This window comes from Scomber scombrus, chromosome 10, assembly GCF_963691925.1.
Source record: "Scomber scombrus chromosome 10, fScoSco1.1, whole genome shotgun sequence".
Classification (NCBI taxonomy): domain Eukaryota; kingdom Metazoa; phylum Chordata; class Actinopteri; order Scombriformes; family Scombridae; genus Scomber; species Scomber scombrus.
This window is the reverse complement of record NC_084979.1, coordinates 19507721-19530448: the sequence shown is the minus strand read 5'-3', so window position 1 is coordinate 19530448 and position 22728 is coordinate 19507721. Positions and strand designations below refer to the sequence as shown.

At 41.3% G+C, this 22728-nt stretch overlaps 3 protein-coding genes across 14 annotated transcripts in view; 1 reads left to right on the top strand and 2 right to left on the bottom strand.

Annotated features, from left to right (window-relative positions):
- Positions 1-2044: 2044 nt before the first annotated feature.
- Positions 2045-10177, bottom strand: LOC133987158 (YTH domain-containing family protein 1-like). Its single transcript, XM_062426436.1, has 6 exons — positions 9779-10177; positions 8925-8949; positions 6819-6898; positions 4627-6339; positions 4397-4441; positions 2045-4165 (listed from the first exon to the last, which is right to left on the bottom strand). The coding sequence occupies exons 1-6, from the start codon at positions 9803-9805 to the stop codon at positions 4139-4141; spliced, it is 1917 nt and encodes a 638-aa protein (XP_062282420.1). The 5' UTR covers positions 9806-10177; the 3' UTR covers positions 2045-4138.
- Positions 10178-11671: 1494 nt separating this feature from the next.
- On the top strand, positions 11672-15012 carry birc7 (baculoviral IAP repeat containing 7). The gene is made up of 7 exons (XM_062426435.1): positions 11672-12368; positions 12884-12983; positions 13141-13222; positions 13346-13391; positions 14157-14366; positions 14547-14612; positions 14799-15012. The coding sequence occupies exons 1-7, from the start codon at positions 11828-11830 to the stop codon at positions 14996-14998; spliced, it is 1245 nt and encodes a 414-aa protein (XP_062282419.1). The 5' UTR covers positions 11672-11827; the 3' UTR covers positions 14999-15012.
- A 241-nt stretch (positions 15013-15253) lies between these two features.
- The window catches only part of nkain4 (sodium/potassium transporting ATPase interacting 4), a 90819-nt gene continuing 83344 nt past the window's right edge, over positions 15254-22728 (bottom strand). For all 12 annotated transcript variants that reach the window (XM_062426422.1, XM_062426423.1, XM_062426427.1 and 9 more), the window contains 2 exons: positions 18360-18444; positions 15254-17709 (listed from right to left, as the gene is read on the bottom strand). In XM_062426422.1, the coding sequence (XP_062282406.1) occupies positions 17700-17709; positions 18360-18444 (95 nt within the window). In that variant the 3' untranslated portion in view covers positions 15254-17699. The remainder of the gene's footprint in view (positions 17710-18359; positions 18445-22728) is intronic.

The following is a 22728-nucleotide window of genomic DNA, read 5'->3' as shown; positions in this document are numbered from 1 at the left end:
TGCCACCTACAGGCGTCCGTCTGACAACGCAGTGTTGAAGCTGTGACCAACTAAAGGCCATAGGATTTCATATAAGACTAATCTAAATAGGGTAACAAAATTCCAAATAGTTACTACACCCGCATTGATTCTGCAGTAGTTATAAACAGGCCAGTGTTTAGCAGTATCACAAGTAGAATAATCTCCCTGGTGATAATTTAAACTATTAGGTTTTAATGTCCACTGATGTCTTTTGTTATTTTAGATTAAGCTCAGAGGAAAATGGCTCTCATGACAAACCAAAGACCTTTTATACATCGGCTCTGAATAATAACTGCATTAAGTATTAACCAATGAATCACATTAACCACAAATAGAAAAGTGCATGTAGCTGTATTAATAAAAAGCTTTCACTGAAATTCAACTTTCAGGTTCTTGGAAGCCTACGTCCCCATATTTGGATAATATGGTGCTGATATACATACACACTCTATGTATCTCTTCAATTTGGACATTTAGAAATTTGACATAAATACAAATATCTGTGTTTATGCTACACTGAGCTCCAGAGAGATACTACAAGCCTACATAACAGAGAGATTGTATGTGATGTTTATTTATTCTGTCTCAGTTGGATGCATGCTTTGTAATGATGTGACAACAAATAAAGCCTGACTGCACTGAGTTTTCTGGTTGTTGTGATTATTTATATTGTGAGCAATCTCACATTGCTGAATCCCTGAATCCTGAATTAAATGGAATTTTTCATTTAAAAAGATGAAGAACAAAACTATTTTTTTTCTCTATGAAGTATTCAGAATCATGTGAGACAGATTTGTACCAGAGATGACACCTTTCTTTTGGAAGTGTATAAATCCTTGTGCAGCATAAAATTATTAATTATATAATTTTCACATTTCAAATACTCCATTTCATATAAGATCACTTACACAGTTTTTATTCCAGTGTTCTTTGCACCGCTTTGTGACTGGAGCGTCCTACCAGCAGTTTCTCCAAAAATCAGGGAATCAGCACCATGGAGAGCTCCTGCAAAGGAAAGAAAATAAACTCTCTGGAAAGCTGTGGAGCAGATTGTATATTGCAAACCTCTGCTGAACACCGAAACTTTTTGTTTTGTTTTGACATTTTCAGTAGCCAAAACAGGATATGTAAGGGGCATCTCAGGCTAAAGAATTAGTTCAGCAGGATTATCCAAAAAAAAAAAAAAAAAAGGATTTGGCAAACATGTAGATGGATTTGGACCTAAATCCTCAGCATTTAATTTTCCAAGTAACTCAAATAGCCACAGAAATATTCAGTCCCATGCACTTGCATATGATGGATTTTAAATCTATTTAATACATCTTTTAAATACCACAAAAATTAATCCCAGACAGCAGCAGTCCAGCTGTGATTCTGTTGTAGATCTCAAGCTTGTGGAAAAAGAGGCCTGCGTAGAGAACAGTATAAACAACTGCAGTAGCGTAATGAAATAAGACAAGAGAAAGCAACAATTACAGGGGAGTAAAACCTTTAAGTGACATTTAAGCACTGGCGCTGCCCTGCAGAGGTTCCTCTCTTTATATAAGGTCACTATATGTGGCTGTTTAGTTCCTAACAGATAATTCATGAGATCAAGACAAAGTAATTTCTGATTGGACAGTTTATTAAGGCTTGATTTCTTCTATAAAGAAAAACTAAGATAGATCTATTGAACAAGTTAATATCCCCACTGCAACTGTGGTCTAGAAGATAATCAATTTTTATTTAATATTTCGTGCCATTAATCCTTTTGTACTGTCAATACATACACTTTCATGGCTAACTGGACATCCCTATTGCAACAAAAGATACTGACAGTTATCATTGCCATTGTCACGTGTATGTAAGCCCTGTACTATCATCAGGACCGGTTCATGCTTCCTGAGTGACTCAGTCTTCAGTGTCATCCTTTAGCTCCTTATCCCCCCCCCCCCCCCCCCCCCCCACTCTATGTTGGATGGACAGAGTGGCGTTGGTGAAAGGCAAACATGTGAAGGGCGTTCACCATATTGCTTGGATCTACTTATCTATTGATTAGTGCAGGTTTATTTTTTTTAAAAGGGAGATGAAGAAGAGAGGATGCTGTTAAGAGGTCAGTTCTCTAAATTACAAAAGGGATATCCTAGCCAGGTAAAAATCTAACATCTGGAAATACGGTGGTGAAGCATACGAGTCATACTAGTGACCTCAGCAAAGTGCGGTACTTCTGCCATCTCAATGTTATAGGGGGTGAAGTTATGACACAACCGAGATAGATTATAAAGTATAAACACTGTAAATATCAAACAACTTAACAGAAACTTGTGAATTGGGATTTAAAGATTTGATTTGGTTATCACGAGGCTGGATCAGATTTAAACTCAGACACAAATACACAAAAATGTCAAAATGAGAAAAGATCCCTTAACATGAAAAAGTGTTAGCAGCATTCCTCTCTGCATCATGGTTACCTTGGAAGGAGAACACTTTCAAACCTTAAAGAGAGAGGGAGAGAGAACCCGCTGGCCTCAAACAATAATCTGCACCCTGGCTCTGAGCGCCCTGAAATGACACGAAAACAGGGGGACGGTCCTTTAAAAAAAGGCCATTAACTGAACATCATCACCACCCTCACCACACAGTCAAGCTGCAGGTTGGGTAACAGTTTCAGCAGACTTACTATATTCCAGCTTGCCATGCATGGGCACACACACATCTATTAGTGACCGTTTTGCTTTTAATATCCAATCTTTTTTCTGTTGACATACCTGAAAGTACTTTACTGTATCATAATGGTTTCAGTCTAGAACAAACTTCTTTTTTTTTTGCAACAACAACCAAAAAACACACAGAAACCACATTTCATTCTTATTTTTTTCTTACTTGATAGTAAATCGGTTACATTAAATTTTAGGTTATACATTTTTAGGCTTTCTCCATGAATATATAGGCTCCTACGTTAAAGCTTAGCATTACGACCAACATGATAGACTTAGCAAAACCAAATTCAAGGAAAGAAAAAACAAAAAAAAACAGGATTAAGACAGAATGATGGTGAATGGACAAATATGTGAACCCTCCCCCCCGTTTTTTTGTGGAACAAAAATGCTAAAGCGACAATTCATTCAATGTAGCAGTTTACATCATTACATAATTCTGATTATAAAACAATTTAAAATGGTGGATGCGACAATTCTCTCAGACTGGGCTGCGTACACAAGCAGAATCTCCTGATGACACATACAAAAACCCCGTCAAGACAAACATCAAAAAGAAAGCAAAGCAGAGGGGTGTGAAGGATGTCAATAGTACAATTTTTGATTTAAATGGTGAGAGTCCTGGTTGTGGAGGACACATCCGTTATTTCTTTCCCAGAGGCCTTTGCAATTCCTCCTTTAAAATGTCTCAAGTCCCGTGTGACTTCACACTATCCCTGATTTCTCCAGCAGTGTCACTGTTTGAGCAGTTCTTTTGAGAAGTCACCAATAATTAGAAAAAAAACATTAAGGCTCCAGAAAACAGGTTTCTGAAATGAAAATTGTCAGTAGTAAGCCAAAAAATAGAGATTTTGTCAATCTGAATGAAAAATAGATAAACCATTGAAGTTTTATTATCGCGCAGTTCCAAGTCCGACATTGCCTATGGGATCCTCCAACTCTGTTGGCACAGTTAAACCTCTGAAGCATGGCAATGTTGCCCCCAAATGGACAAATAGGGGCAGGACACATCCATTCCTGATTGTACTGAAATATAAAGTGGCAGATTTCTTTTTTCCTCCATGGTGCAGTCAAACCCTGATTCAATTGGAAAGAGGAGGGGGTGGGGGCAGGAGAGAGAAAACCAGTCTGGTGAGAGAAGAGTACGAGATGGTAAGAACGGGAAGAAAAAATATATATAAAAAAAACTGAACTAAAGTGTGGTGGTGGCTAGGTAATACATGAAATCAGCTTGTTATCCCTGCACAAGAAGTGGGTGGTACATGGGGCAAAAAAAAAAAAGCACAAGTCTCGACAATGGCAGAGATTCACCAGGATTAAATAGAAAAAAAATGAAGGGCTTGGTTGCAATTTCATATTCTTCTGTCTCTTAAATCAAAAGTCCTAGTGTAACTGTTGATCAAGCCAAGGATAAACATCTTCTATTGTTTATTCCTGTTTTGGCGCTCCTGTTTGAGAAAAGACAAAAAAGAGATAACATTACACATACACACATTACATAACAGCACAGTGAACTGCAGATGTTCATGACCAGAGGTTTACATTTATCCATTTAAAGCAGTCCTCAAATATTACAATATCTAAAATCCTCACTGTGTGATGAATAACTGTCAGAAAAAGACCTGAACACTCCTCGAACAGTCAATGACACTAACAAGAAAAATATGACAGTTCTTTACCTGATCCAACCGAGAGCGGTTCTGTATCTGAGGAGGTTCAAAAGTCTGTCAAAAGGAGCAAATAAGAGGAAAAACAAGAATTAATCACAACTCAAGTCAAACAATCGAAAGAAAGTCACATGTAGAAAAAAAACAACATACACTCACACTTTTTAAAAATGTTATTCACAGGGTACCAAACACTTACTTCTGATGCATTCAATGTAACACAATGAGATGACTGTACCCACCTTGCGCACCTCCTCCTCTTCTTCCTGCCTTTTCTCATAATGGGAAAAGTCATCAAAGATGGAGGTGGTGTGTTTGTAGGTGGCGATGATCTTGAGCACCTGCTTGGCCTTCTCCAGAGGAACCTCCTGGGTGTCACGGGAGTTGGTCACTGGCTTGTTGTCGTTATTCTCCAGGCGAATATGGCGCAGCTGGCTATTAGGCACGTCCTTAACAAACAACCAGTCCACGTCAAACTTGCCCTTCCACTTGTCCTGTGCCCAAACACCAGCGCTGGTGCCATAGTCCACTGGTGAACGCATCTCTGCCACACCGCAAAAGTGACCACTGCCATTGACACTGAACAGCAGGTACACAGGGCCTTTAGCATTCATGGCCCGGAAGGCTGAGTCCAGCCGCTTGTTGCCGTGCTCCGTGCTGCACCAAATGGAGTACTTGATGGAGCGATGGATATCGTCCTCGGAGTAGCTCTTAATGATGAAAACGCGACCGTTCTTCAGGTTCCATTCAAAGTCCTTCGGGTTGTAGCTGTGGGAGGCACGCAGCTTCTCCAGCACTGGGTGGGACTCTCCACCAGGTCCCTGGCTGGCAGAGGTTTGGAGGCCGCTGTTTCCACCACCAACCACACCCATCACACCACTACCATCCTGGCCAGGGCCACCTTGCCCATAGCCTTGGTTACGGTTGCGTGGGGCAACCCAGCGGGTTTGGGGTTGTGGGGGCTGGGTGTGGTTCTGGTAGGGCTGAGGTGGTGGCTGATGCTGATGCTGATGCTGATGTTGATGCTGATGTTGATGCTGATGCTGATGGTGTTGGTGCTGGTGCTGGTGCTGGTGATGGGGGGGCTGTAAGGCCATAGGCTGCATCTGGGGCTGCACCAAAGACTGTGGAGGGGGAGGCTGCATGGGTCCTTGCTGCATGGGGCCTTGAGGTGGCATGCCATGAGGCAGGCCAAGAGGCTGATGCTGCTGCTGCAGTGGGGCTGTGGCTACTTTAGTCACTGGGCCCTTATCCCAGGTCCCAATGTTCATGTTGTGTTTGATGGGTGGTGGGGGCAGAGCTCCCCCTGGATTGGGCATCCCTGGCTTCACCTTCGCTTTCAGCTGCTGGGGCTTGGCAGGTTTGCTTGCTATAGCAGCCCAAGAGGTGGGTTTGGGTGGGGGCATTCCAATAGGTGTGGCTCCATTCCCTGTGGCTGCCACTGTAGGTCCACCAATCACAGATCCCACAGCCTTGACTCCTGAACCCTGGCCAGTGACATCCCCTCCGATCTTCAAACCAACCATACCCTGCTCCAGGCTGTTCATACCAGGGGCTTTGTTGAGGGTGTCACTGTGAAAGCCAGTCTGACCATCAGGCACCAGGGTGCCCCCCAGGGAGCTGGGAGGATAGCTATAGCTGCCACCATACGCTGAACTTTGAGTCTGCTGGCCCTGGGAGCCACTTGTGCCCCAAGCAGAGAAGGCAGGGTTTTCTGGGAAAAAATTAAACCTATGCGGATAAATGCTGCTTCCCAAGCCCCCCGGCTGGCCAAACACTGTGTCTGGCATGAAATGATGGTCTCCATTACTCAAGGGTCCGTAAGGGGTGAGGTATGGAATAGGGGGGTCTCCACCTGTTGACCAGGGAGCTTCACTGAGTGGGTACGGAAATCCGATGGAAGGGGCGTAGTAGCTGGACAGGTAGGGGTCGGTGATGGACTGGTAGCTGTTGTTCTAGACGAATAAAAGTCAGCAGAGCCACAACATTAGCAAGTAACTTACAGTTTGATTTACTAGTCTATAAACTTAATACAATTCTGCTAGTGCTACTTTATGTACAATAGGACCTTTAAAAATGTTTTTCTTATCTTATAGCTCTGCAGTAATTCAACTTAATAGCATCAGAATAAAATTCATATGTTATAGTTCTTCTAATTTCTGTGTAGATTAATCATTCAAACAAAATTCAGAACACATTTTAAACACCAGTTATTATCCATGTAATAATGGAGCACAGGTCAATAATTATTATATAGTTGATGGGTCACATTTACCATATTGTGACATACATCGATATAAGAAAATGTCCTAAATACAAATACATACAAAATGTGATTTGGATTATAACTACATTGTCTCATCTCAATCCATCTTTACTATATTAATGTGTTAATTATTTACAAGTTTCTTTAAATAGAGATACCGAGTGTTACCTGAGTTGATTGACCAGTGAGGTATGGCTCAAAGTCATTGTCATGGACAGTCTCCTTCTGATGCAGTGAACCATTTTGCACTGCAACAAAACAAAATTACATTAATGTACATTTAAATATAAAAGGTACAGTGACAGAGTTATTTGTCTGAGAAGAACATCCTGCTTGAGCTATCATATTTCCAGTACTGCATAAAATAGATTTAAAAGATAAATCTGAGATGACACACTGCCATTAAAATAAATTATCCACATTCATTTATGTGAACAGTAATACATTTCCTGTAATTTGTCACATTAGTAGTATATAAAGACATAACAATCTATACAGGTCCAATCCTCAGTTCTTGTTTTTATTGAGTTCTTATTTATAACAAAGTCATTTACTGTCTGTGCACGAATGTGTGTGTGTGTGTGGGGGGGGGGGGGGGGGGGGGGGGGGGGAATCCTTCATCATGTAAAGGACTTTGTGCTACATTGCATTTGTATTCAAAGTGATATACACATAAAGTCTGATTGACTGACTCATTGATATAAAGAAATAAACAATTTTCATTTTTCCTACTCAAATCTCAAGTCTTGTTTGTACATGCATTATGTTCTTCCAAAAAATAAATAAATACAATTGAAAACAGATAAACTGAAAGAGTCATTCAGGCTTTCAGCTGAAAGCCAGCCTGCAGGTAAAAACAGACTCCAGGTCTGCCTGTTACTCCACCTCTTCAAACAACTCCAGTAAATCACACATGACTTGAACATCATAAAAAATACAATTACGAGGCCATAATAACAGCCTCAACACTAATGTTAGTGAGGGACAAACAACAATGAATAACCACTAAATCATCCTGAAGAAGAGTGAGAAAATATACATGCAGTATATATTGAACTGCTGATTTATGTTGTATGCATCAAAACGTCCATTGAAGCTTCTCAAACCTGTCTTCTATGAATGGTTCAAACCGTCATATTTTTTCTGCGGTAGCATTTAAGTTGCTGCTTCTGGGTCAAATGATTTGTGCATATTAAAGTGCTCGCCGGCCATGTTTCCGTTGGTCAGGAAAACTCTCTTTCCTAGCTCACAAACCACTTCTACTAGGAGGTGGACTCTCTTATGTGGGCCAACCAAAATGCACGCCCCTGCTCCTGGATTCAACAGGGTGAGGATTGAGAGAGGTACCCGTGTATTTATCCAAATCTTGGAATATTATTGGAACATTCATGTCAGCTACTTGTGAAATTTCACCACTGCTCTTTTGAGTCTCTGTCCTCCGATACTTGATGGTTTTGCCTCGGATTTAAGACGCTCTGGATAAATGTAACTGCCAAATGACAAAATACATCCCGATAATTCAGAATGAATTGTGGTTTGAGAAGTTTCTGTTACCCCTCCTCCCCCAGATAATCCATCCTTCCCACAATCTCCATTTTCTATGAAATAGCAATTACAAACATTTTAGAGACACCTTTCTGGACTACAGGGGTTGAGTGTGTCATGCTTAAAATACAGAGCTGGCTCATCTGTATCCAAACCTCAGGAACCAACAATTTTACTTCTAAATGATTACAGACTGCACCAGCATGGTGCACGGAAAAGTCGGCATGAGCACCACGGACATCTAATCATGGATACTATCAGTAAACAGAACAATAAAAGTATGTCCTCTCATGAGCAACTGTGTCAAACATTCAAATTTATAGACAATGACAAGAAGTTTCTGAAAATCACTTTCCCTTTTACTGACATGGCAGATGTTTTTAATTATAAACTGTGTTATTATTCAACCCCTGACCCAGTTATTGTTTGGGTCATAATCAGTTTCTGAAGAAAATCAGTCACAATACAGTCAACCAAATAATCAAAGGAAAGATATTCCCCTCCACATATGACTAGAGTGTCAAGGCCACTTCATGTAATTGTGTACCTTTGTACCCAGCATACAGTAAGTGTTTTCCTCAAACGCTTGTGTGGCCTGACAGAAGTATAAATCAGAGCCAGATTAACAGTCCATTAAAAGCTGGTGTATGTAAGGCTGATTGGGTATGAAAGTGAAGGCCCAGACTTAAACATCCAAACTGTCTATGAATTTATGATGCCAGTGCTCACCTTTAGATGCTTGTCCCTTTGATCTCTGCATCCACGTTGGATCATGAAAAAGAGAAAAAGCAGACACGGTTATTTCTTGTCGGGTTGAGATTTCACAGATTGGGACGGAGTACAGTCCCTCAATGTTACTTATTTGTTGTCCAGAAGCTAAACATAAGACTACTTCCTGAAGAGAGGCAATACCAACAATTTACCTAACGTTACTCTCAAGTGAAAACCGTCAATATATTTACAGCTGTCTAGAGGAGGCTACTGACATTTATCACGTATATAAACATTATTTAAAGTGAAGACTTTAGTTAGTTAATTAACCAGCTAACGCTCGCGTTAATTCACGCACAACTTCGCTAGCTTAACGTAGCCCCCCTTCAAAATGGCTTTCTAAACGCAAATGAATGCATCTTATAATTTTAGTTTGTCACAACAGGCTGAGAGTATTTGGGTCAGCTTAAACACATGCAGAAATATGTGTCACTTCCCGTTAAAAAGTTATGATTTACAGAGTTAGTTAGCCTCTTGTGTGGGTTTTTTTTTCACAACGCTAGCTTTAGGTTTCACGTATTCAGCCTTTGTAAATAGGGAGTTTTTTCTTGCTACGTCGGTGGTACGATCATATAGTTTCAGTTTGACAACTCTCTACACGTTAATGTACGGGTGTCATCCGTCTAAAACGTAAATTAAAACATTTTCACCGTGTCTCGACAATGTGGCTAACTCGCTAAGCTACATGCACCGGCCACCAAGCTAGCACTTCCGAGCAATAGCCATAGCCCAGTTAACTCGTTAGCAGACGGCTAGCGTGCAAGCTCTCTCTCTCTCTCTCTTTACAAGGCAAGGTGTTTCGTCCTTCCTACCTGAGGGTCAATGCTTGTGGCAGACATAATTCATTAAGCAAAGTCCTTCTGGATTTCTCACGGAGCCTGAGCTTTGTGTGGACTGGATTTTCAAAGCCCCGTGATTGGAAAAGCAAGTTCACAGCTCACAGTTAGCTCGGTGAGGCTAGTGGCTGTAGCTCAGGCTCAGCTGTGTGTTTTCCGCTGTGCTCGGATCCCAACTTCCAACAGTTCAAGTCTGTCGCCTCGGATAGTCTATCCGAAAGCTCCTGCACCACGGAGGGGGGGGGTTCAAGTTAAGGTTATATGTCGCCGAATGGATCTTGAGTATTTCTGTCCTCGGTCGTCTTTAATTTGTCTTTTTTTATTCCAGGGAGAGAGAGAGAGAGAGAGAGAGAGAGCACCTCCTCAGTTACGTTAAAGCCCTGTACACTTCCCCAATGGCTGCTGCTCCATCCGGGCTTTGAGCCGCCGCTGCAGTTCACGTCGCTCGCCGCAGGGGGGCGGGGGGTAAAAGTTAGAAGCGTCCCCTCTGTGTAATGAAGTGCATAGACAATGTATGCGATTTAGAGACATATAATAACATACACCCAACTCCTAAACACTGATACTTCATTGGGAAACATTTTTTGTCTCCTGCTGAAATTGCTGCTATTTTCTGCAGTCTTTGTGGGTGTAAACAACGCCAGCGGGCTATCAGCAGACTGTGTGTGGTTTTCTGCAGGGCCCCTCAGATCTGATACAGTTTAGTTCAGCAGTGCTCATGTGAGACTTTTCCTACTGGAATGTAAAAAACATGACATTAGGTACAAACAGACCACAGTAAATATTTCAAAATCATATCTAAGGCATCAGTCAAATTCCTACTACACTCCCCCCTTGCATCCAGCTCTTTTTTTTTGGGCATGGGACCTCTTCAAATGTCAAATTCAAACTTCTTACACACACACACACACACACACACACACACACACACACACACACACACACACACACACACACACACACACACACACACACACACACACAATAAAAACAGGAACTGCTTGTCATGAAGTGGTTAACTTGTGGCCCGCAGAACATAAAATTAAAGTAGTTAATCTCTGTCACCAGCAGGAGGTAGCAATGATGCGTTCACAACCCACTAACTGTCAATGGTCAAATATATAATTTAAGGCTTGTAGCTATTTAGCTATTTTACGTACAATGACGTGGTCTTGGCTATGATACTCAATATGTATTACAATAAACACTAAAGAGCAGGTAATTTCCCATTTTGTGTAGATTATGTTTGGCCTCGTCTGATCCTATTTGCAACATCAATGCCTTCCTGACTGCCCATTTCAAACTAAAACTGTTAACAAAAAAAACAAAACAAAAAAGTAAATACAAATTTGTGTTATTTTACAGTGTAAAAGACCACACTGCATACTACTGTATTTGTGTCATTAAGTAATAAACTCTTTCATCACAATTAATGTTAAAAACTCAGGTACAGAAGACAGAGACATCACAAAGGCCCTTGAAGGCACAAAACACCCAGTAGAGGGAAAGGTCAAAGTCAACACCCGTAGGATTTACAGGGGGAAAAAGCCACTTTTATGCTTGTTATACATTAAAAGGTCAAGTTTTCTTTCCTATATGAGATTAAGTCTACTGGCATTGTTGAAATCCATTTGTCCCAAATGGAAAAGCACCACAGTATTCCCTCTATTCCTGAGCAGTTTATAGGTTAATATGATTTAAAGGTTAAGCTTAAAGTGACCTTCTGCTAAATGTTAATTTTAACAACTCTGCTATATCCATTTGATAGTCATATTAGCTGTTAAGATATATTACACTCTGAAATGATTTACATTGTTAGCCTTGTTCCTAAGAGGCGGAGCAACATGGCATGTTCAGGCTGTCATTCATTCAAGGATCAATGAGCATACATTCTGGCATTTGGTGGCTTTTCTGGAAAGCAGTCTCCTGTAGGCCGCTGTGCAGGCCCCCGCAGCTGATCATATTATTTCAGCTGGTGTGCTGCACTCACCTTCAGTGCGCGCTCCACTATGGACCGTAAAAGGGATGACTGGCACAGGACAAAAAGAGAAAGGAAAGCCTACATGCCACAGAATGACGGATGACAGGAGTACTATGCTGCATATTCTTGAGGAGCCTCAGATGCGAAGGGAAGGGGAAAGACTTCGAACTTTTCAGAACTGGCCGGCAGATGCACCTGTCACATCTGGAGACCTGGCCAAGGCGGGTTTCTTCTTTCTAGGCCCTGGGGATAAAGTCCAATGTTTTTGCTGTGGTGGGATTTTAAGATCCTGGGTACATGGGGACAGCCCAGCTGCTGAGCACAGGAGGCATTTCCCCACCTGCAGTTTCATACTGGGTCAAGCTGTGGGAAATATTCCACTCCAGGTTGGATCCTCTGACTCTGTGGACGGCCAGCTGTTGAGTCAACTCCAGAGGATGACCATGGACGACCAGGGGACAGCTGGACAGGCAGTCTACCCTGAGATGGAGGCGGAGGATTCACGGCTCACCACCTTCCACAACTGGCCCACGGAAGCCTCGGTCCAGCCAGATGTTCTTGCCAGAGCAGGATTTTTCTACACAGGTGCTCATTTTCTCACTATAAAACCTTATGCCCATATCATCTGATTTCTTTAATATTTCGTGAGCAACATTTGAGTATTATCAGTGAAATATTCAGCACTGACCCAGTCACTGCTAGAGTGACCTCTCTTTGTAAGCGAGTTCATGGTACAATTGTCCTGCTGAGTCATGATGTTGTGGACAGAACAACCTGGACAAAGCTGGGGCTGCTAAAGAAGTAGAGTCCCCACAGCGTCACGCAATACACAGTGTGTGGAAACAATATCATGAAAACCCATAATGCAGTCAAATAAAGTAACATTGTGCCTTGTGAAGGTAATAATGTTAGTTTATTGAGACTGTGTCAAAGATATTAATTTCACAGGTTGTATTTAGTACATTACATTGATTCCTAGTAAAATGACATATAAATAGCCTGATTTTGTTAGTTCATTCTGGACAAAATGGGAGTATTAAGAGATTTTTAGGCTCTCCACCATTAGACTCTTGTCACCATAGTCTTGTACATCCTGTCAGGTCACGGCGACAACGTCAAATGCTACTACTGCGATGGAGGGCTGAGGAACTGGGAGCCAGGAGATGACCCCTGGCAGGAACATGCCAAGTGGTTTCCACGGTAACAACAGGGCTTATCACAGGCTCATATAAAGACATCAATTGAATATATTATTTGCCTCCTTTTGCATGGACACATTATTTTACAGTGTGATTGTTCTCTGTTATGCATTCGTGCTTTTGTGGATTATGAAATTGCATCTTTATATTTTTCTCAGATGTGAGTTTTTAATCCAGTCGAGGGGGCAGGAATATATCAGCAACATACAAGATGCTCATTTCCATCTGGGTGACACTGTGGTGAGGACCTTTATCCTTCTTAGCTGCTCAGTATAAAATCTGTTTGCCAGACGTTATCATCACACATTAAGTATGACTGTATTGAAATCATTCGTGGCTTTCATTGTGTAAATTCATTTCTAGGTTGGTTCACCGACTTCCACAGGCAGAGATATTGGTTCCAGAAATGGTAAGTCAAATAAAATTGAAACAAGGTGAGGAATGATGGGTAATAAGCTTTCTGCTTTGATGCCAATAATCATATTTATGCACCCTGTGGTGCAAAACATCAAAGTGTCAACACTCACTCTTGTGTGTTCACAGACAAGGTGAAAGGTGGTGCAAACACTGCAGGATGTGCCAAGTGCTGAAAATAAAGGCTTTAGTCTGTTGATTGAATTATTTGTAGATCAACCTGGATGCACCACCTTGGTTGAAACATGCACTTTAATGATAGAAGTCTACCTTGCACCAGCACTACTTAAAATCTCAAATTAGACACTGAGTGGACTCTTTGAGGTAGAATGCAGGACTCACAACTTCTCTTTACTCGTCTGCTGAAAATGAAATAACTGCATGTCGAATTACCTGAGCTAATGTTTGCTCTAGGATCGCAGTTATTAGTTGGCGCTATGGATACCATTTGACTGTTGCTCATGGTTGCAGGGTAGTCATGAGAGGGCAATTATTCCATACAATGAAAGAATCATAATTATAATCCATTTCAGCAGATTTACAGAAGAGATCTGTGCTATGAAATGTTAATATATTTGGCAGACAAAGGTAAGCCGCTGTTTATTTTCCCACTTATCAAATAGATTTTTATTACAGCATGTAGTGTAAAATGGAACCTAAAATCCAGTGGACATATAGATGTTTTTGCCTTTTGTTGAGTCTGGTCCCTGGACTTTTTCTCTTGTCTTCCTCACCTGTCCCTTCCTTGCATTTCTCCCAGATGTGGTTGGAGGTCTGGGAGCTTCATCAGTCATGCTTTCCCCTGTGGTGCAGACTGTGCTCCAGATGGGTTTTGAAGCCAGTCTGGTAGAGAGTCTGGTCCAGACCAAGTACCTTTTGACAGGCCAGCACTACACTTCTGTGTCTGACCTGGTCACTGACGTACTGCAGGCGGAGGAGGAGGACAGACACAGGGGGTCACAGAGCAGAGGTAACATAATAAACTCGTCAAATTCAATTTTCTCAGACCCAATTAGTAATTTCTGACTGTGTATATTTGTATATGTAAACCTGTAATGTAATGTAAAGCAAGTAATAACCCAAATATCAATGTTACCATGGATTCCTAAACTCATAATGTGTGATTTCTTGTCATATTTTTGTCCCTCAGAGCCAGAGATGAGGCAAGGCTCCAGTGCAGGGAGTGTGAGGACACAAACAACCATCAGAGAGAGAGGTCAGAGGTCAACATTTAGAGGATTTGCAAGAGGAACAGTTTTTTTTTGTTTGCCTTTATATGACAGTTGGTGACAGAGAGGCCGACAGGAAATAAGGGGATCATTACAGCATTGAACTGCTGACATATGATTGCTCTATACAATAGTTAGTTCAATTATGTTTTGAAATATGTTTCCTCCCACAGTGAAGGACCCAAGTCCAGAAGAGCTACTGAGGCAGCTGCAGGAGGAGAGGACCTGTAAAGTGTGCATGGACAAGCCGGTGTCCATCGTTTTCATCCCCTGTGGTCATCTGGTGGTGTGCGGTGACTGTGCTGCCAGCCTGCGTCACTGCCCCATCTGCAGAGCTGTCATCAGAGGCAGCGTTCGTGCCTTCCTGTCCTAAGGCTGTAGTGAGAAGCCACCCCTATACAGGTGTTGCATGAGTGACCTTCAGTTTTCATCTGTACTCATTTTCCCTTTCACTGGTGAAAATCAACATTATTTAACTATTGCAGGTTGCTTGTGTTGTCAGAGTTTACAGATAATTTTCTATAATAAAAATTTAAAGCTGTTAAATATGTGTATGTGTGGTCATTGTTAATGTGGACTAGCAGCTACAGTTTCAACACACAGGATGACACACGAGATCATTAAAAGAGCACATTCTTTTATTAATAAACACCTATTTACATGAACACAAAGCACAGTTCTGGATAAATTGGATTACACAATCAGATCACATGGGGTTTAGGGCCACACTGGACACAAAGTAGAAGAGAGAAATACAAAAAAAGAGAGCTTTTCCACTTTCTATACAAAGAAAAAGAATTATCTACAAAGAGGTGGAATCTTTTTCAGTGGAGACTAACACAGACACAACCATAACAGGTTTAAACTAATTCCAGTCACCGGCGTTTAGGAAGAGGCTGTATTGCACTGAGAGGAAGACTAGTTCTTACATAATGATTTTTAGTAGCTTTAGTTTGCTACTAATACTGACTATGTTACAATATGAGGTGCTTTGTGTTTTTACTACGCACACCAGTTCGCCTACCAGGAGTGTGTAAACTTTAAACAATAAAGACAATAATGACATATAAATTATTGCATCTTGCCAACAGAGGAGAGACCAATCAGATCAAAAAAGTTCATTCACATCATACTGAAATTAGTGGTCACGTGTCCAATTTGATTTTCATAATCATTGCAGTTTGTGGACAGTCTTTCTGGCAGTGAAGAACATTTAATATCAGAGAGAAATCTGACCCCAAGCAGGATATTTTTGGGTGTCGATAGCAGAAAAATGAACCAAACTTCTTTGTTTGTAACTTTTTTGATTTAAAAAAAAAAAAGCAAAAAAAAAAAGCAGACTGCACCAAAATATGTCCTGGATTCTGATTTAGTGGGTGACAAAATATCTTAATCTAGAGTGAGGGGAGCAGGTGTAACTTTGAAATACATGCAGTAAGTAACAACCAGGGTATAGCGCTGACTCCTCTAACATGAGAATTAGAAATAACATACTGTTTTGAGATTTAATGTTATCTGCAAACGAAACAAAAATAATAGCTTAAGACAAAACATGGAGATTTACAAAAGAGCTGACCCCCACTTTGTACATGAACGCTTTGAACACCAGAGGGCTGTAGTGATTCACAAACAATGAGGCAACTGGGGATCTGACTCAGACTGACATTAGTTCTGGAGCAAAGAAAAGTGCTACCAATCAGTTCAGGAGATGTGACCCACGTGTGTGCACTTTTGTCTAAAATGTTGCTGGGTCAAAATGAAAGAGATGTAAGCAGGAAACGACTTACAGTTACAGTTTAACCAGCTCATATGCAGCCAGTTGAAGAGTTTTGCTACTTTGTCATTATATGAATATGTTTATACACATAATTACAATACAAACCCTGTAAAAACATGCTATAAAACAATCACAATTTAGAATATCACCATTGAGAATCCTAACTGTTGAACTGATCTGCTCAGGTATCGCCATGCTACGTTTACACTGAAGACCATACCCATACAATTCAACACTGCTGTTTGCAATATGACAAGTAAAACAATTCCTATTGTTCAGTCAAGTTAAAAATACGCTGTGTAACCTTTTCTCTCGAGTGTGTGTAATGATCACCCCTGTCAGCAGCCAGCTCTGCCAGCAGTTTAGAGGATGAGAACTGAAGTGAAAACAAAGCTTTCAGCACATCGTCTAACACAAACACCTGACACATCTGAAACAATGACTTGGCTGTTGGTGAAAATAGTCACAATAACAAGACTCCAAAAATAAAATTTAAGACTCATACGCCATTCCTCGTGTTTGAACGCCTCTCACACACTCATTTGCAATCATGATAGTTCACATATCACACTCTAAATTGTGAATTTTTCTTCCCCTTGTTTCATTATTTACATTTTCTATTTTTGACAGATGCCCCTGTAGGTTTGGTTCTTTTGTTCCCTCCCCTCCCTTTGCCTCTCCACTCCCCCTGCTTCTTCCTGCCTTGCTTGTGTATTTATGCACACAGATCCTGGCCTAAAGTAAACAGGCTGTGCACAATAGCTCATTCCACAGGCCCCACTGTAATTCAGCCCTCCGGCCAAGATCTGAGCCAAACCAGCAATAACATGCTAAATCACTGCATCCTCTAAGACACAGTACCACAGACTGGGAATGCTGGGCAGCTCCTGATTACATACACAATTTGATTTACATGCCGTATGTGTTCTATACAGTCATGTTCTTGGGTTGTATTAAACCTTATGGGCAGGTCACAGCAATGGGACCTCAGCAGAGAACTCAAGACAAAGAAAATGATTGATACTTCCCTAAATACACAATATGAGGCTTTGTTACACTGTAATCCCCCTGTTCCCTGAACCCGTCATCCCTCCCTGGAAAACAATGAACCCTAACTGAGAAGTGTTGCCTTTTCTGGGCAGCACACCAGTAAATGACATGTTTAAAGTACTGAAAAGATGAAATCAAGAGGGGGAGGAATGTCTGTGCTCCAGCGCACTGGGACACTTGTGTCAAAACAGCCATTTTGTCTCCGTGGGAATTTGCTGTGTCACCTCCCTCCTGGACACGCTCCTATTTACGTAGACCTGAAGGGAACAGAAATAGAAAAAGAGCAAGGTCCTTAATTCTTGTTGGGCAATGCACAGACACGCACCCGCACACCCGCACACACACACCTTCCTAGATGAATTTATCCAGCACACAACTCCCGGTAGGTAGGGGAAACGAAAACTTCCTCCCATTAGAGACAGAGCTGATTAAACTGTCAAGAGTCTAATAAAATATTCATGTCATGTTGGCAGAGAATTATTACATGACTTACCAGGCTTATTGTTATTAAGTTCCCTGCACAACTTCATTGATGAATCCAATTTTAAACCGAATTTTGTATGTTTATTTTCCCACATGTGCTGCTATAAGGAACTGCTTGCGGCATGGGGACATACACACACTATACACACACACACACACACACACACATACAAACAAAAGATATCATGAGAGGCCTTCATGTTCCCTAAAGCCCTCTGACAAGATGTAGCATGTTTCAGAGAGTAGTTTACTCCCCTGACATGATTCAAACCTCTAGATAATGAGCAAGAAACCGCCTTCCCCATCTCTACTAGCAAGTGTTGTGTTGTAACTTCCTGGATCCTAATCAAATGTGAATATTCACATTCTCTTACAGTCACATTTAAACAGACATATGGTTGGATGACAGCACATTCATACTTACAGGTACATGGGCTTTAAGAGGAGATGGGATGGTTTCTCATTGACATGGTAGAGTGGGAATGGGTCAAATCCACCAATAAAATCGACTGAAAACACATAAAATTAAAACACATAAATTATGGAGTAAATCAAAAGATGGACAATAAGAATAAAGAAAAGGACAAAAAAAGATAAAAGTACTAGCTAAATGATGAATGAAATGGAAACATAAGACACAGTGGGAACAGATGTAATGCAAATATGTTGGAAGGTAGGCAGCTTGCCAAGAACAGTACAAGCTGTAAGTCTTTTTTTAGTTTTAACTTTGACAAAAAGTCCAACAAAACCTAACAAAAAACCCCCAAGATCTTTGCTTTAACTTTTTTCATCTGTGCTTCTGCCTCGAGCCGGAGGGAAAGCTCGGGAACAGGTGAAATCTGGCCAGCTGTCAAAATAACCTCAGCCTTTTTATCGCTCTGAAACAGAGGTGACCTTCAGCCACCGACTGAATGTTCAACCCCTTCTGTTTATTTTCACGCTTAAGAGTTCAGACTCTGGGTGAGGTGCAGATGAGCGAGAGAGAGAGAGATAGGGTGACATGCTGGTACCAAAGCACTGTGTATTTTTCACAGATGCAGAGAGATATTTTGGTGATGAAGGGAGAGGCTTGCGGCTCTTGAGGGGACACAAAAGCCAAGTGGGAGAGAGCGGAGAAAGAGAGGGGAGGACAGGGTTGCGTCACGCTTGTCTGTCCGACTGACAGCAGGCCAGCAAGATTAGGTTGAAGGAGTGCATGTGAAAGAGGCCCGTATGTCCAGGAGCTGTGATCCTTCTGTAAACAGTGTGAGGGGGTGAAACTGATGTTGAACCTGATTCAGTGGAAAAAGACGCCAAACAAATAGCAGCTTTGAGTTCAGGACGCTGAAAATAAAAATGGGCAGATCTGTTACTTCCTGAGAACTAACAGCTGTGGGGGGAAAAACAGACACAATCCATCCATGGAAACTACTGTAAGGCCAAATCAGTTCCATCCTGATAAAAGGAGGCAGGGTGGTCTGCTGAATGCTGATAGGTAGGCAGGATGACTGCAGAGAGCCACGGGGGGTGATGGAGGAGGGGGCCTGTTCCTTTCCTCTGACCCTGCCCTGGTTAAACTGGGATTGTCCGTTTCATCTTACACCAGGTATACACACACACACACACACACACACACACACACACACACACACACACACACACACACACACACACACACACACACACACACACACACACACACACACACACACACACACACACACACACAAAGACCTCATCCCTACTCTTTTCTGTACTAGTGATTTTCTCATTATAAGCAGGTGGGAATCCATCCCCTGCTATGATAAACTGTGGTGAGGAATACAGTGAGATGATAATGATGATTGCCGCTTTTAGACACAGTAGCAGCTCAGGGGGATGGCGATGCTGGTCTGTCAGTCTATCTGTCAGTTTGGTCCACAATGAAATATGATGACAACATGCATACTGTAGATTGATATGAAATTTCACACAGATGTTCTCCAAAGGATGAATCTTAATGATTTTGGTGATCTCCTGAGTTTTCATCTAGTGCTACAAACAAGTCATATTTTCCACTTGTGAGACGTCAAAGACGTCAGTTCATGACAGGGTCTATTGAAAACTAAAAGACAAATTCTGTCACACATATTGTCATAATTAGCATAGGGAGATCTCTGCGTATCCACCATGTTACAGTAAATCTGAGGACTGGTTAACAGGTGCCTCTAAATACCACACACTATATGAGATATAAGAACTGATTACGAGGCCTTCATTTCAACAGTAAACACAGAGCTTTTTTTAATACACTAACATATGTTAAGTGATATCAGGCATCTCACTATAATGTACTCCACTTTGTTGGGACTTGCTGAGGCAATCTGTTCTTTAAGCTTTCTCTGTAAACAGCAAACAACACTTTGAAAATGAATGTAAAAAGCTGAAGTTGCCTCAAAAGATGATTTAACTTTTCTAGTGTCTATTTCAGTGTGGATGACAAATCTGAAACCAGTGAGGATGGAAATTTTTCAGCATGAATTTGTCTTCTCTAGTACAGACAGTGTCCTTGGAAACAGAAGTTGAACTGCATGTAAGTAAAAAGGGGCTAGTTCAGTTTTTTCCAGGCAGAGGAATAAAGCTGGTCTTCACTTGTGTGGACACACGCAAGAACATGAAAGGTATGTAGGTCAACAGTTAAGGCATCTATGCGGTGCCCCTAAACAAGCAGGGAGTAATGCAAGATGATTATGGTTCAGCTCAAGTGGAAAATTGTTGAAATCAGGGGACCAGTAGTGAACCAGAGACAATCTACAATGCAGTGCTGCATCTACACGTGTGTGTGTGTGTGTGTGTGTGTGTGTGTGTGTGTGTGTGTGTGTGTGTGTGTGTATGTGTGTATTTGTGTCTGTGTGTGTGAGGGGCTGGCAACCTGACAGTGGAATGAAACACAGGCACTGAGATAAAGGGAAAAAGACCAAGAGGGAAAGACAGGGTTGGGAGAGAATAAAGGAGCCTAGTGTGCGGACGATTGAGAAAAACAAGGAGAGACAAAGACAGACAGGAGATAAAGGGCAGATAGACAGTTCAAGATTTCAGAACCTGTCTGTTAAGCTGGAAGAGATGAGATAGGAGACTGAGTTTTGGTCTCTGTCTCACTGTCTGTCTCTTACACACACACAAACACACACACACACACACACACACACACACACACACACAAAGACAGACACATGAACAATATTTTGGGGGGGCTCCTTGTGGTTAGCTCAGTTCTGCCTTACCACATCTCTCTCTTCATCAGGGGCGTTGGATTCATTTCAGTAGTGCGGGCGCCAAAAAGTGTGTGCGTGTTAGGGCTGAACAATTGATCGAACTATTAATCGAAATATATATATATATATATATATACATATATATAATTATTATTATTATTTTATTTATTTTTTCTTCTGAATATGAACTATTTTACCTTCAGGTAGATGTCCCAGAGCCAGCACATGTAAAAACAATCACTTTAAGCTTTCTTTCCCCTCCTACATCTATAGCATCTGTTCTAGTTTGTTGTATGTAAGCTATTATTGTGTCTCTGATGTACTGCTGTGCTGTTTGTTGGTTATACATTGTATTGCAGCTTTATGCAGCACTGTTGCTCTAGACAAATTTACCCTCAGGGACAATAAGTATCTTATCTTAAAAATAATGCGTGAGGACAGTAAAATGGCCCCTTGGACCCCCAACTTCCAGCAACCTTGGTGTTTACATGTCAATACACATCCAGTGCTGTACAGTGTATTCATTTACTTTAATCGAAGCTTGTGAAGCGCAGTTTCAGGAGCGGAAAAAACACCCCAATTACACCCCTTCCGGCTCCTATATAAACCAGCCTAACCCCTCTTCCCCCTCTTTCGCTCTCGTATTCGAGTTCCCCCCCCCCCCCCCCCCGCCCTCTCTTTCTGTTCTTCTCTCCTTTCTCATAGGTTCTAAGGGGGTCCTCGTTGCCCGGGCGCAGCAGCGGATCCTTCATACGGCCTCCCCACACCGCATCAAGAGCACAAACGATTCATTCAAATCTTGTTAATAAATTTGTCAAACGTATCTCATTGGTTGTGTGGTCCTTGCTCGTGAAAGACCAGTTTAACCACTTGGTTATCGAGCATATGAAAACTTCAGGTTTGATTGAGAGTGTATTCAAAATTAATCATGTGAAGAGGGGATAGGTAAAGGAGATCCTCCGGAATATTTGTCTGTGTCGATTATGTTTAAATGACAAAAAAAAAACATTATAGTTTTTTTCTGCACTATCAATGATTGTGTGTCTTTTTTAAACCCTAATTATTTGTCTTGGTCACTGTAATTACCAATCTCTAATTCGTCATATGATGTCCATTGCTGCCCTTTTTCTGTAAAATTGTGATATTAAGTAATTCACTGACTTGTTCACTAATTCATAACCTCCATTATCCCATCAATTGAAATAATATGAAAAAAGTTTAAAATGTGTGTCTATGTACAGCTTACTTTACCTCCATATTTACATCAAAATTCAGGTTAAAAAGCCCTGCACATCCACACATTTGTTTTTAATGAGTTTAGTCAGGTTAAAAGTTGCGTTGAGCTATACTGTGGTTTTACATAATGTCACCACACTCCATGTTAGAATAATAATGATAAATGTGTAACTTATCCCGCCAGCAGAAATGCAACAACAGTATTAGGAGAGTGAGGGAGATTTCAGTCAAGCAGAGAGGAGGTCTTATCAGGAATCATCAGAGGAAACCCCTGTGTGGATGGAATATTGGTACAAATACAATGGTGTAAAAGTCAAACTGTCA